Source organism: Pleurodeles waltl, chromosome 4_1 (assembly GCF_031143425.1).
Source record: "Pleurodeles waltl isolate 20211129_DDA chromosome 4_1, aPleWal1.hap1.20221129, whole genome shotgun sequence".
In the NCBI taxonomy this organism is placed as follows: domain Eukaryota; kingdom Metazoa; phylum Chordata; class Amphibia; order Caudata; family Salamandridae; genus Pleurodeles; species Pleurodeles waltl.
The window spans coordinates 912,093,380-912,106,709 of record NC_090442.1 but is presented as its reverse complement, the minus strand read 5'-3'; the positions used below and the strand labels follow the sequence as shown (position 1 = coordinate 912,106,709).

The 13,330-nt window shown below is 42.8% G+C and overlaps 1 protein-coding gene across 4 annotated transcripts in view; it reads left to right on the top strand.

Annotated features, from left to right (window-relative positions):
• The window catches only part of PTPN12 (protein tyrosine phosphatase non-receptor type 12), a 456,323-nt gene that overhangs the window by 139,653 nt on the left and 303,340 nt on the right, over positions 1-13,330 (top strand). For all 4 annotated transcript variants that reach the window (XM_069229677.1, XM_069229676.1, XM_069229675.1 and 1 more), the window contains exon 3: positions 2,848-2,924. In XM_069229677.1, the coding sequence (XP_069085778.1) occupies positions 2,848-2,924 (77 nt within the window). The remainder of the gene's footprint in view (positions 1-2,847; positions 2,925-13,330) is intronic.

The following is a 13,330-nucleotide window of genomic DNA, read 5'->3' as shown; positions in this document are numbered from 1 at the left end:
CTGCCAAACCAATATCTCCCTATTCCATTTCACATGCCTTTGTGGGATCTCGGTTTAGTCCTAACTGTTAATGGGTTCTCCATTTGAACCTTTACATAGTTGCCATATAAGGTTGCTGACTTCAAAAATACTGATTTTAGTGGCCATTACTTAGAGGAGAGGCGTCAGTGAGTTGCAGGAACTGACTGTCCATCCGCTTTTATGTCTAATTTTCCAGGCAAGTCAGTGAAATGGACCAGTATTGCTGTTCTGCCTAAGGTTGGAACCCTATTTTTCTCCATCTCCACAACCTTTTAATTCTGAGCACAAGACGGCAAAGTCTGCATGCTGCAAAGAAGAAAAGGGTCTCTGCAAAGGGGATAACAAAAGGCACAGGAAGAAGCTTCGGGAAACAACACCAAGTCTGCTGTGCTCCTCCTAGCACATCGTGGAGGAGTGTAGTTCATCTCCGGCCTCATCTGTGAGGAGATCTGTGATGTGATTGGTGTTTTCTTGGAGAATGTGACACAGGACACTGTCACCTACATAGAGCACGCCAAGAGAAAGACAGTCACTGCCAAGGATGTGGTGTGCACCCTTAAATACCAAGTATTCTACTTCCTCCCAAGGCTGGATTCTTAAAAAAAAAAAATATATAAAGTGATTCATTTTTACGTCGATAGAATAAAAGACTTCTGTGTTGATGGCTGGCCTTTTGTAGGGTACATTGGTAAAAGAAAAAGAAGAACAGTTAAGAAAATGAGATTATCTAATTATCAAGGTGTATATTTTATGCATTAATATATATTTACTGTCCTATAAACATCCATCTGAGTGTATTCATGCTCATGCTACCAGAGCAACATAATGCTTCTACCTCTGCTTTGGCAAGAGAGGTATCGCTAGAGGAGATATGTAGAGCAGCCACTTGAGCATCTCTTCCCATTTTTGCAAATTTTGCTGTTTGGATACAGAGAATCTGCAGGATGGTAATTTGCCCTGTTCTGTCCTTCAGATATATGGCTTTCTGCCAAATCTGGTGTAATTTTGTTCAGCCGTTTTGGCCGCAGTGCTGTTCAAAAACCCCTACGGAAATTGCATTTTGGCCCCCATCCCTGTTCTCGGGCCCCTATTTGACTGATCACGCTGAAACGTTTTAAGAAGGTGATAAGGTGGATGAACTTCTTTTGGAAAGTTTTGTGAACATTCATCAAACACCCAAAAAAAATATTTGTAATTTATAGGTAAAGAGATTGTAACTATAACTACACACTTGCAACTGTGGTTATTCACATTAAAGAGACATCGTGACTAATAGGAGAGTTGCTTTCCTTTGTAAATTAATTGTTGCAGCAATCTGAGTGACAGTACACAGTGTTTTTTACCATGCAGATTTTGCTGTACCGTGGTAATAAACTCAAATGTGGCCTTTGCACTGTAGACACAAATGTCTAAATGTAAACACTGTTAACGTTAGTGCTGTTAAGGTCATAAAGTGTTATGGGGCCTCATTAATTTTCTTGCTGTGGTGTGTGTATGTATATATGTGTGTGTGTATGTATATATTCGTCTTTACAGAGTACATTGTTAGAATTGTTTCTGGATTTTAATTGAGTTTTTCTTTTTTGCCGTCCTGCAAAATGTATTTTGATATGTTTAATTGTAATTTCACCTTCACTGGGAACACATTCTTTTTTCTGTTGCTCATTATTTTTTTATACAGTGATCCTTTGTCAAAATATCTTGCATGTATCGTGCACATTATTTCAAATTAATAACTAAATCATTTAATTGAATATGGTGTGCTTAGTGAGAGATTAACTGTCATGCTGTCACCCCCCCCCCCCCCATGTGATTTAGTAACACATGATATAGACAGAGGTTATTTGAAGGACTGTAACGAACCAATAAATGTAAAGGTGGATATAATTTGTTAAATATTTGATTATTTTTAATGTAAGCACATTTTGTGAATGTACAAATGTTGGTATGTATACATGCATTTTCTTCTCTTTACTCTAGTGCCTGATTGGCAATTTCTCTTCTTGGCTGGATGCTTTCTGAAGAGGATGGGCTGACATGACCCAACCATGCCCACATTAGCCCTATAGCAGTCACAACTCCCAGCAGTTTTGGACGGTTGTGCCAGAATGATTTTAGTTTCCAGTCTAGCACTGTTTTTCACCTCTTTCCATCATTGTTAGTGTACAGATTGCCAAATGTAAAAGTAACTGTAAAATTCATGCTGATACTCTCCTGGTCTGAATCAAATTTTCATTGAGGTTTTTGCTTGAGCATTTTATAGCTATCCTAAACGCATTCTGCCCTGATTGCTCCCAGAGCTGTAGTTTTGTTGTTTTAAGCCCAATGGAAGGGGTTGGGGTGTAAAATATTTAGAGAATGCAACATACTTTGCACAATAGTATGCACCTAGCAATTCAGTTTTTAAGCATATTGTGTCTTGATTTGAAAGCACACTCAATCAAATGTAATAAGTGGCCAGGATGAGCCAACTAAATTAAGAGGTCTCAAAATACTGGCTTTAGGAAAAATGAAGCATAAAGCATTTTCAAAATGTTTTAACTTCATATCTCTCAAGGCATACTTTTTTTCCCTTCACCTCTCCACCCCTTCACCCCTTGCTGAGCACTTTTTTGGCTCAGTGTGTTTGTGTGGATAGCACATTAATCAACAGGAATTGGAAAACTGATAATCTAATGATGGAGCAGGCAAGCCTACTGATTTTATTTATTGATTTAGAAACTATTTATTTGTAACCATTTTCTAATGTAAAGTAATCAATTTATTTTCTATAGTTGACCACAATCTAATTATTTTCCTAATGTAAAATCAATTTATTTTCTACAGTTGACCACACTCGGGTTAAGCTAACATTAACAACTGCTCCACATGAGTCGGACTACATCAATGCAAATTTCATCAAGGTATGACCCTTAAATTTAATTTTTCCACTTTTTAATTTAATGGTGAGCTTTAGCAGAAGTGATTTCACAGAGCAACTGCAACCCACAATATTACTACTAGTAGTACCTTCTTGACCAACAAACTGAACATTTTGTATCATCTGGGGTAAAACAGCTTAGCCAGTCCATACATTTATGTGCATGCCTTTTTCTGGTACTTTATATAGACTGAGTCACAGACTGAAATCTGTGACATTGGCTCATCTAATTTAATGAGGGATGGATAGGCTGATATACAGTTCTATAATGAAACTGACATCTCGCTCTTCACCTCACCCATCACTATAATTTGAGACAGGAGGACAGTTGGGGGATGGAAATGGACTGTTCGAAGAATCCTCATGCCTCTTGTTAAACCTCCTTTGGGAAATAAACATGTTTTAGAGATTTCAGGTCAGTACGGGCTACCAATCTAAAAAAAAGTAAAATAAAAATAAATTTGGGCTTTATCCACTAACTAAATTAGACACTCTAGGAAGTGATTGCTAGCTTGCTGTAGTTGCCACTTTGTGACATAAAATACAAGTAAATAACTAAATTGCTAGAATTGTTTTGTTTTTAGATAGAGCCTGCAACAGCGGATTTGCTGCTTGAGCTCACTTGCCGGGGTAGTGTTTACAATAAAGGGCTTGGAGACGGTCATTGCTTTCCGTTCATTAGCTTCATTGTCACTCTTCTTGGCTGCCTCCTAATTTGCCAGTGCATGTCAAGCTTCACTTTCTATACTTTCTGTGGAGCATGGATCAAGCACAGATTGATTCAACTTAATTAGTGCCCATCCGCTACTTGCATTGTGATTGGGGTACTATTTCTTCTTACCCCCTCCACCCTCATTTTGTGTGTGGTGCTCATTTACCCTCCCACCCACCCTTCTCAGTGTTGAGGTCTACCCTGTCTCTACCCTTTTGTTGCTGTCTACCCTGTCCGATGATCCCTCCATTACCCCTTGCTTTCACTAATATCTTATTGCTTCTCCCTCCCCTACACTTCCCTCTTGTTGCCATCTCCCCCATTGTTGCTGCTCCTACCCCCCTTTCTGTGCCTCCCCTGTGTTGCTTCTCCCTCCCTGTTGTTGCTACTCATTCCCTCCTCCCCTGCACCTCCTTTCTGTGCCTTGCACCCCCTTGCTCGTTTTTTTAAACATATTGCATAACAGCCTAGATTTAAAAACAAAAAAAAAACGCAATGACTCAATCAGCGCTGGCTGCGTTGGTGCACTTTTTTTTTCTTAGGCCATGTTTTGCAGCATGAATCCCCTGGATTCACGTGCTGTGCATTATTCCACCATCTAGTGTTTGGGTGTAGAATAGTCTCTCTTCTTAAGCTCCACCATCCTTCTGTGGCATATGTCATGGAAATCCCTCAACACAGCCACTGCCTTAAGATTCTTTTTTTTGCTATTGGGCTGGAAGCCTGAGGTAGAGCTCCAGAATCATGGATGAACAAATTGCACAGAGAAGGCATTTTTCCACTGAAAAATCTGTCTTGAAAAGAGAACCAACTATGACTGAGAGGGAAGGGGAAGAACTGAGAAAACACTGAAAAACCACAGAAAAACACTGAGGTAACAAGACCCGCATACTGAGACAATGTGGTTAGAGGATGAGAAAGAAGCATGGAGCATATTCACTTTAGGTTTTGCCCCGAATGCTACCATAACTATGCCCAGAAAGACATGAACGAGGCATGCATATCTCCTCTGACTCCTAAACATCCACAATTTGGAGGATTCAGAATTATTGCCCAAGACCATCAGGGCAAGGCAGGAGCAAATGTGGGCACACTACTTGATGATGTCACTACAGAGGAAACAGAAGTCCCTAAAGGAACTTGGGCTATCTAGAAATGGGGAAGAAGAAGAAGAACTGGATCTCGAACTGATCAAGGGCAACACTCGTAAGGGCTGGAAGAAGACGTTGAGAGAAGAGGCCAGACAGGAGGTAAACCCACAAGGTTGGGACACAACCAAGCCAAAGGTTTCCGACTCTAAAATAAAAAAAAGTCATACAATCAAAATCATTGATGCTGAGGGCAGGGTGAAGCCCAAAGAGCCACACAGGTCTAAGAAAAGGGACACCGCTGAAAGCAAATGCTTGAAACCTGCTTCAGTCTTGAGAGACACTCAGACATGGGAGGGAGATGGCATAAAGCGATTCAATGCTGTCTGTGAAGACAGAGTTCAAAACAGCACTGAAAAACTACTCTGTATCATCACCGAAGAAAGCAAGCAAACTTTGGTGCCAACATTTTCGACAGAAAGAGGAACCTGAACTTGATGCCGAAAGAAAATACCTTGGGGTATAGCAGGAGGAAGCGCCCCAGGCTGAAAGCAAAGCCCTAATCAAGGAAAATAGGGAATGTGACGATTCCCCTCAGAGATACGTGATTCCACTAAAGAAACATGCTGAAGTACTGGAACCAGAGCTGGAAAACTCCATCGCCCCAAATCTGCAGGAAGAAGTGGAAGATCAATTATTCGAACTGGAAGAACAACAGATCTTAACCAAATGTGAGAAACAGCGGGTGACTGGAAGAACATCTTTACGGATTCGCCAGATGAAGGTGTGGAATCTTATTCATCTAAGTCTGTTTTGTAGAAATTCAGAGAGCTGCAAGGACGTATGGGAGTCAGCTGGAAGAAGCGCAGTCAAACACATGCTTTCTCCTTGAAATACTACTACTCGAGCCGAAGAAAAAACAATTTCTCCCAGTGCTACTCTGCATGTTGGACTGGGACAGAGACACAGCTGCCTCCAAAGCAATAAGTCCAAGGGTGGAGAATTATCACTGCTTGTCCAAGGACCCACCCAGAAACAGGGGGAACATGCCAGCTTATTACATCAAGGAGCCTTCCTACATAAGTTAACAGTAGGAGGAAGAATTGAAGGATTCCAGAAGGAATGGAAGATGACTAACGGATAGTCAATATTATAAAATATGGCTACTGCATAGAGTTTAAAAAAAGTTACCTTCAACAAAACTACCAAAAACAAATAGGATAAGAGTAGAGGGACAACCACGACTACACACTGGCAGTGGACAACCTATTAAGCAAACAAGCTATAGAGATCGTACACCAGAGCCAAAGACTCAAAGGGGTGTACTCAGTCTTGTCTTGTTTTGGTACCAGGAAAAAAAGCATAAGACCAATACTGGACCTGAGATTACTAAACAAGTTCATAAAGATGGTAAAATTCAAAATGACAGTGCTACAGAAAGTCATCCTCTAATAGGGAAAGGAGACTGCACGGCAACCAGCGCAACTAAGGACGTCTATTCTGCCAGTAAACAAATGACACATGCAATTCCTCAAGTTTGTATTGAGTAAGGCACACTACCAATTCAAAGTACTACAATTTGGGATAAAATCAGCCCCACAAGAGTTGAAACAATATTTATCTTTGGCGGCAGCACACCTCAGACAAAAGGGAATACACGACTACCCATACTTGGACGACTGACTAGTGAAAGCAAAGAAGGAACTAGTGCAGGAAGAACATCAACTAGGTCATACAGACCGTACATACACTTGGTTTCTCCATCAATTCCAAGAAATAGTCACCAAACCCAGACACAAGGCGTTCCTGTGGTACGATCTTTGATTCTCAGTCCGCTAAGTTGCCCAGGCTGCCGTCTTCATATAGTCTAGTCATTGTGGTTGCTACTACTTTACTACGGAGGCCTACCCAGAGCAAAGGAATGAGTAATGAGTTTAGTAGTTTAAAGATCTGCTTGGTGATAGGACAGAGCATATTTTGCAACAGACAAACACCCACCCATCCACCCCCACCAATGTTAGATATGGCTAGTTGCTTTTCAGTATGGGCCACTTACATCCCTAGGGAACTAAAGTGTGCCCTTTCCCAATGCAGTCCCAATGGTGGGTGTTGGTCCGGCGGTGTACCGACTAGGTGTGGTAATGGAAATAGTAAAGATTTGTTCCTGTTAAAGTGGAGTCCTGATACGTCCCCAAACTTCTCTAAAAGCTAGAAGAGCCTGAGCATTGTCACTTGCAGAGAGGTAATATAAAATAACGTGTCATCCGTCTATAGTGAAACAATGTGGCTAGTGGTACCCACCTGAATGCCCCAATCCCGAAGGCCACACTGCCAATAGCTCTATGGCGAGGGCAAATAAGGAGTGGGGAAAGGGGACATCCCTGTATCATCCCGCATCCCAGAGGCCAGGCCTTCGAACGTGTTCGACCCATGCGCACCCTAACGATGGGACTAGCAAATAATAATTTTAACCACACCCGATAATGCGGTCCTATACCCATGTACTCTAGTACCTCAAGCAGATAGCCCCAGTCCGCTTTTTCTACGTCTATTGATACCTATGCCATTTCTATGTCTCTGGACTCAACTTTGTGTAATGTGTGTTAGATATCGTAAATCCCTGCCTGTATTCCGACCTGGACTGAACCTGCCCTGGTCCTCATGCCCCAGCTGTGACACATGATGTGCCAGTTGATTAGCAAGCAGTTTACAGAGTATTTTTATTTCTGCATTGATCATGGTAAGTGGTCTATAGGCGGACAAACTGATGCATTATCCCCTGGTTTCGGGAACATGCATATTTCCCCTTCCTGCATTGTAGTGGGCAGGAACCCATTTCTGTATGCATCCCAAAATACCTACAGGAGGTTCTGCGTTATTGTTGCTGAGAAGGCTTCCCAAAATTCCAGGGAAACCTGTCACTTCCCAGTGCCTTAGCCTGCAAGAGCTGACCCCGCGCCACTCTCAGTTCCTGTAAGGCAGTGTTTTTCACACTTTTTAATGCTTCCCCCCCAGTGAAAAAATAAAAATCGGGGCCTCATCCGAATTTTTCCCAATAATTCTATTAAGATGGCAATGTTTAAACATGTCTAGACTTATTTAAACATTGCTGTTAAGTTATAACTTTTTAAAAATGCAATACAATGCATAATGCTTCTTTCGGCCAGAGCCTGGAATCCCCCCAGGATCCATGAGCACCCCACTTTGAAGATCCCTACTCTAAGATGATAGGAGTGTCTAACTCTTCCATGGCTGACCGTGGCAGTCAAGGGAGGCCCACGTCCTTCAGAAATGGAATGGAATGTATGTAGGTAAGTGGTGTTATAGTGGAGTCTACTGTGTACACACTGCATAGGTGTTGTCAAAACACCCCCAAGATCCCTGCCCTAGTAGTGACCCTAGTGCTGATGTCAGATGCGTGACCGCCGGGGGTGGATGCTCTCTCTCCGTAATATCCATGTGAGCAGTCGTCCCGATTCATCACCTTCCCTGTGTAACCGCTGTCTATATTGTCCCAATTGCCTGCACACACCACATTTGAGGCCCATACACGTGCCCCTTAACATCGCCTTCCGTGCATCCTGCACTTTGGCCCTGCTGTTTGTGGTACCCCAGTTGTGTGGCATATATACCGTCAGTGCCTTTAAAACAGTATCCCTACCGATTTGGTCCTTCAGTATGTCAAGTGACATTGCCCAAGACCTGCCCTCACTGACTGGTTGTCCCCATGGCAATACCCAACTCACTGGCAAGTGATCAGATAAGAAGCGTGCCAAGTGTGTTACTGTCATGTCTTCCACCCATGAAAACCCTGCCATAAGGATCCTATCTAGTCTACTGTATGTGTGGTGTTTGGTGGAGTAACAATTGTATGTCCGTTGTGTTGGTTGTAAGTGTCACCATATGTCCATGAGGCCCATGTTTTGCATAACCCCCTGCAACACTGCTGTCAGGGGCTTAATGCCTACTCTAGGGGGCATCCTGTCCAGTTCGGAGTCTAGGATACAGTTCAAGTCTCCCAGCTATGGAGATTTTATGTCTTTTAATGGCCATTTGATGTCTTTTAAGAAAGGTTGGACTCGTTTAATGAACGTCCCCAAACCCATGACATTCCATGTCAGAATTTTTAAATCGGGCTCCACTATAATGTTTTCGTGATGTCTGACCAGGCTTCTCCCCTCCCTGCGACAGCCGCTCCCAACCGCTGCAATATTTATAACATGAACAATAACTTCATAACAAAACGCCTTGCCCCCTCCCCGGGACAAGGATAATTCAACTAGGGACCATCAATGCCCACCTCTATCTGTGCCAGGACTCGCACAGCTACCCAACCAGTCCAACTGAGATTGGTATTTCAAACAATCCCACAGTGTCCCGGTCAGTAGTCCTCCTGAAGGTTAATCAGGAGTGCCTTCTAGTCCTCCAGATCCTAATTCAAGACCAATCTGTCATTTTGCTTATTACTAGTTAGTGTTTTTATCGCATTTGAGTAGAACTCCCCCATTCATGGCCATGACCAGTATCTGCTTTGTCTGTGTTCACCCCATCTGCTTCTGTGGCCACCAGTTGCATTTCCACCACCCCACTTCCCCCCTATCTCCTTCTTTTCGTTCAGCATGTACTTCATAATATCTTGAGTAGCTGCAGTTGTCTCCTTCCTCACTCATTGAACCCCACCAACCACCTCAAAGTCTATCAGCATGTCTGGGACAATGTCTGAGGCGGGCCAAGAGCACCTGTGCCATCAGCTGTCGATTCATGATCTCCTCTTGCACAGTCTCCCTTGCACTGAGCTGTATTGCTCCATCTTCAGGCACTGTGACTCTCCGTTGTCCCAGCAGATCGGCATGGGAGTCATCGCTGTTCGTGACACGATGTTGTGTTCCTTCCCCCACTCTTGTCCACCAGAGTTTCTTGGGGTTGCATCCAGTTTGTGGGATTACCTCTTCTCACACCTCCAGCCACTCCCACACCTCACTTGTGCTATCAAAGAAGTAATCTTTCCACTGAGCAACAACCTTCAATTTTGTAGGATACAGGAGCATGTACCTGTCACTTTTAATGTAAGCTGCAATCCTAGTCTGTGTTAAAAAAATTAAGGACATCTTCACCTGCAGGTATGAAAGATTGACATGTTCCCTTGCCTGTATGTACATTGTAATTTGTTTTTAAGAGCCGAGGACAAAGCCTAGTGTGTGTGTCTCAGGGAAAACACTCGGAAATAAAACAGAGAAACTGTAAAACAGGTTTTTGAAACCTCATCTGACATAAAATTACAATTTACATATAAAAGATCTATAAGGGACATTGAATTAGTCTGGGATCAAATAACTAACCACTCATACCAGGTTCAGGAGGACCACTGTCCACCAAGCAGGTTCTTAAGGTTTGAAGAAAAGGATATTCATCCAGAAGGTGGTTTTTGCTTTCACTTTACGGGAGCTAAAGAGTAATGCTATGTATTTTATTTTATTTTTTAAACAAAGTTTTATTAGTTTTCATTATTAACTGTTCCATCATATAGTGTAGTAATCAAGTAACATCACATATAGGTCGTAGTTGAATATACATTCCATGTAATAAGACTACAATTGTGAGCGAACACTCTTATAGTATGTAACAGTGGTGTTGAACAACAGTCCCTCATCCCGCCCACTCGCACCCTACCCAGATTCCGTCCATTAGCACGAGTTAAGACACAGGGGATGGTTCTGTTAATATGCTCCTTGGGAATACCATTCCTTTTGTGGGGGACCGAATAATATATTCACTCTAAAAACATATCAATCCAGCCAGCCATCAGTGAAGAAGAGGCATGTATGGAACCTATAGGACAAAATATGTGGAAGCCACAGGTGTGTAACGCAGACTCGCCCCAGCACCTCACAAGGGGCGCTATTTGCCATAACACAATCAACCCTACGACTCAATCTGTGTCCTAAGCGCTTCCACCAGTGAATCACACTCAAGAGATATTGGTTTCCTCCTCGGACCTCTATGCTCTTCTCTATTCTGAGGGCAGCACTTTCAGCCTGGCTCCAGAGTGACACCTCCTCCTTCCATGAGAGGAGAGATGGGGCATGGGGGGGGGGGGGATTTACAGTGCCACGTCAACTGACGCTTTTCCAAAAGCAGAGCTAAGTCCATGAAGCGGTTATATACCTTAGAGGCACGTTTCCTAGGATACAGTCCCAGGAGGAAATAAGCAGGTGACCATTCTACTTATTCATCCATGGTCTCAGTCAGAGTGGCTCCTATTGCAGTCCAGTACTGTGTGAGGGACGGACATGACCAAATCATATGGATAAGGTCGGCATCAACTGTGTGGCACTGAGGACAGTGCGTCGTTGTAGTGTGGTAGATTATATAGAGTCTGTGGCGTGAAAGAGGTAAAACTGGATCAACTTAAACTGAGTGTTATAAGATACTTTCTTGGCATATTGTAATAGAAAAGACCATTCCTTTTTGTAATGTCTCTGCCTCTATCAGTTACCCACACGGTCTTCAACATGTCCAGTGATATGTGGAGCTGTTCCCGGATCTCACGATATATCCATCTTTTAAGATGTCTACCATGCCCCATTGTGTGGAGAGCCTGGAGTGTTTCATGTGTTACCGGTTCAGTACCCTGTGGTGCCCAATAAGTGCGAACATATGATTAAAAAAAAAAAGTCTCTGACAAACCATGCAATTGCACAAAATCAGGATTCCGGTATACACGAATACCAAGATAGCGAAAGGAGACTGGGCCATCACAATGGTCATGAGCTCAAATGGAATCGCAGGCTCCGACCAGGTGCTCTGGAATGAATACGCATATGACTTATCAGGATTTATTCGGAGCCCAGAGAAAAGCGCAAAGTGGCAAAAAATCTGCGCCGCCTTTTCCGTGAACTGCTGCAGATCTCTGTAATATAGTATCATATCAACCGCATACAAAGAGCAAGCATGTGTATTGGAGTTGAGCGCAACTCCCCACTCCACGACACTGCAGCGGAGGTGCTGTGCCAGCAGCTCCAATGCCAATATAAACGAGTGGGGACAGAGGGCAGCCCTGTCTAGTTCCACGGTATAGGGGGCAAGAAGCAGATATATGCCCCACTGTCTTGGCCCTGGCAGTCAAGGCTGTGTACAGGAGCCTTACCCACAGGATATATTCAGGAGGAATTCCAAAAGCTTCTAGAGATGCCAACAGATACTGCCAGCTGAGGGTATTGAATGCCTGCCGCATGTCTAAGAAGATGCAGCCAGCGTATGGGTATTTGTGCTTCGACTTGTCCATTAACTGAAATAATCGGTGGATATTCAAGGATGTACCCCGACGGGGGACGAAGCCACATTGGTACATGTGGAGCAGCCGCAGCAGTAGTGGGAGCAGTCTACACGCTAAAACTTTACTAAGGAGTTTATATTAATTATTTAATATTGACAGGGGCCTATAGTATGATATTTGTGTGGGAGGTCTACCTGATTTGAGAAGCGAGGTCACTACTGCTTTGTGGGTCGTAGCTGGATGTATGCCTTCCGCGAGGGAGTAATGCTATGTATTATTATACATATTTGGAATCATTTTTGCAACCCATTCTAAAATGATCCATTAGTTGTACTGCAGGGAGTCTCCAAAGGAATAGAACAGGTTGTTGAAATATGGTGAAATATGGCTCTAAAAAAGCAGGGTATTCAGGTGCCCCGCTCATAGAAAATGATACCGGATAGAAGACTTAAAGGAATTATATCTGTTAATGGCTGTGTGGAAGAACTAAATTTGTCTGCTCAAATGGTAATTCCAGTCTCCCTGGCCCAACATGATTATCAGAAAAATGGTGTAAGAGCATCTGTACGATGACAAACTGCAAAGAGTAGTTGTTTTACTTGATGCCAGTGTGCACAAAAGTAAGGCTTGGATACACATTGTAAGTGTTTGGTAATCATACCTATACACTTACAATGACGCCAGTTATTCTGGCACACGAGATGCAGAGTCGGGGAATAATTGTGTGCATCTCTTTTCAGGATCCAGAAAGTCCTGTGCATGTGACTTCTAGTATAACCATGATAGCTTTCCTTGATTTTCACATACCGTTAGCGGGAACTAAACATTCAGCTACAGTACATCATAAACCAACGTAACAAAACTCACTCTTATATTGTAGTTTATTCCAACCCCAGGCTGTAAGAGACAGTGTGGCATTTCTTTCGTTATTAAAGGAACAGCTTGTTTGAGTGCCACTGTTTGTACACGTGTTGTATGAGCTGTCTGATTAGGGATGAATTTTGGGAATTTTATATCTGGCTCTTATATTTGACTGTTCAGTCTCAAAAATACTACTGACTTAACTGATTAAGTTGTTACTGTTTGAACCCTCAATAATAGCCTTAACCTACAGTGGTATGTGCTGCGCTGAGGAGACAAGTATACTGTTTTTACAGCACATGTGGGCCTCGCATCTGTTTAACAGTTCGTTATAAGTTTCCTGTCCCCTGCAGTGAAAAAATAGTGAACTCTGAAGCAATGTAAAATCGGGAAAACCTGTGAAGTAGATTACTTACCTCACACTAAATGTTTCTATAAAAAATGTTTTTTGA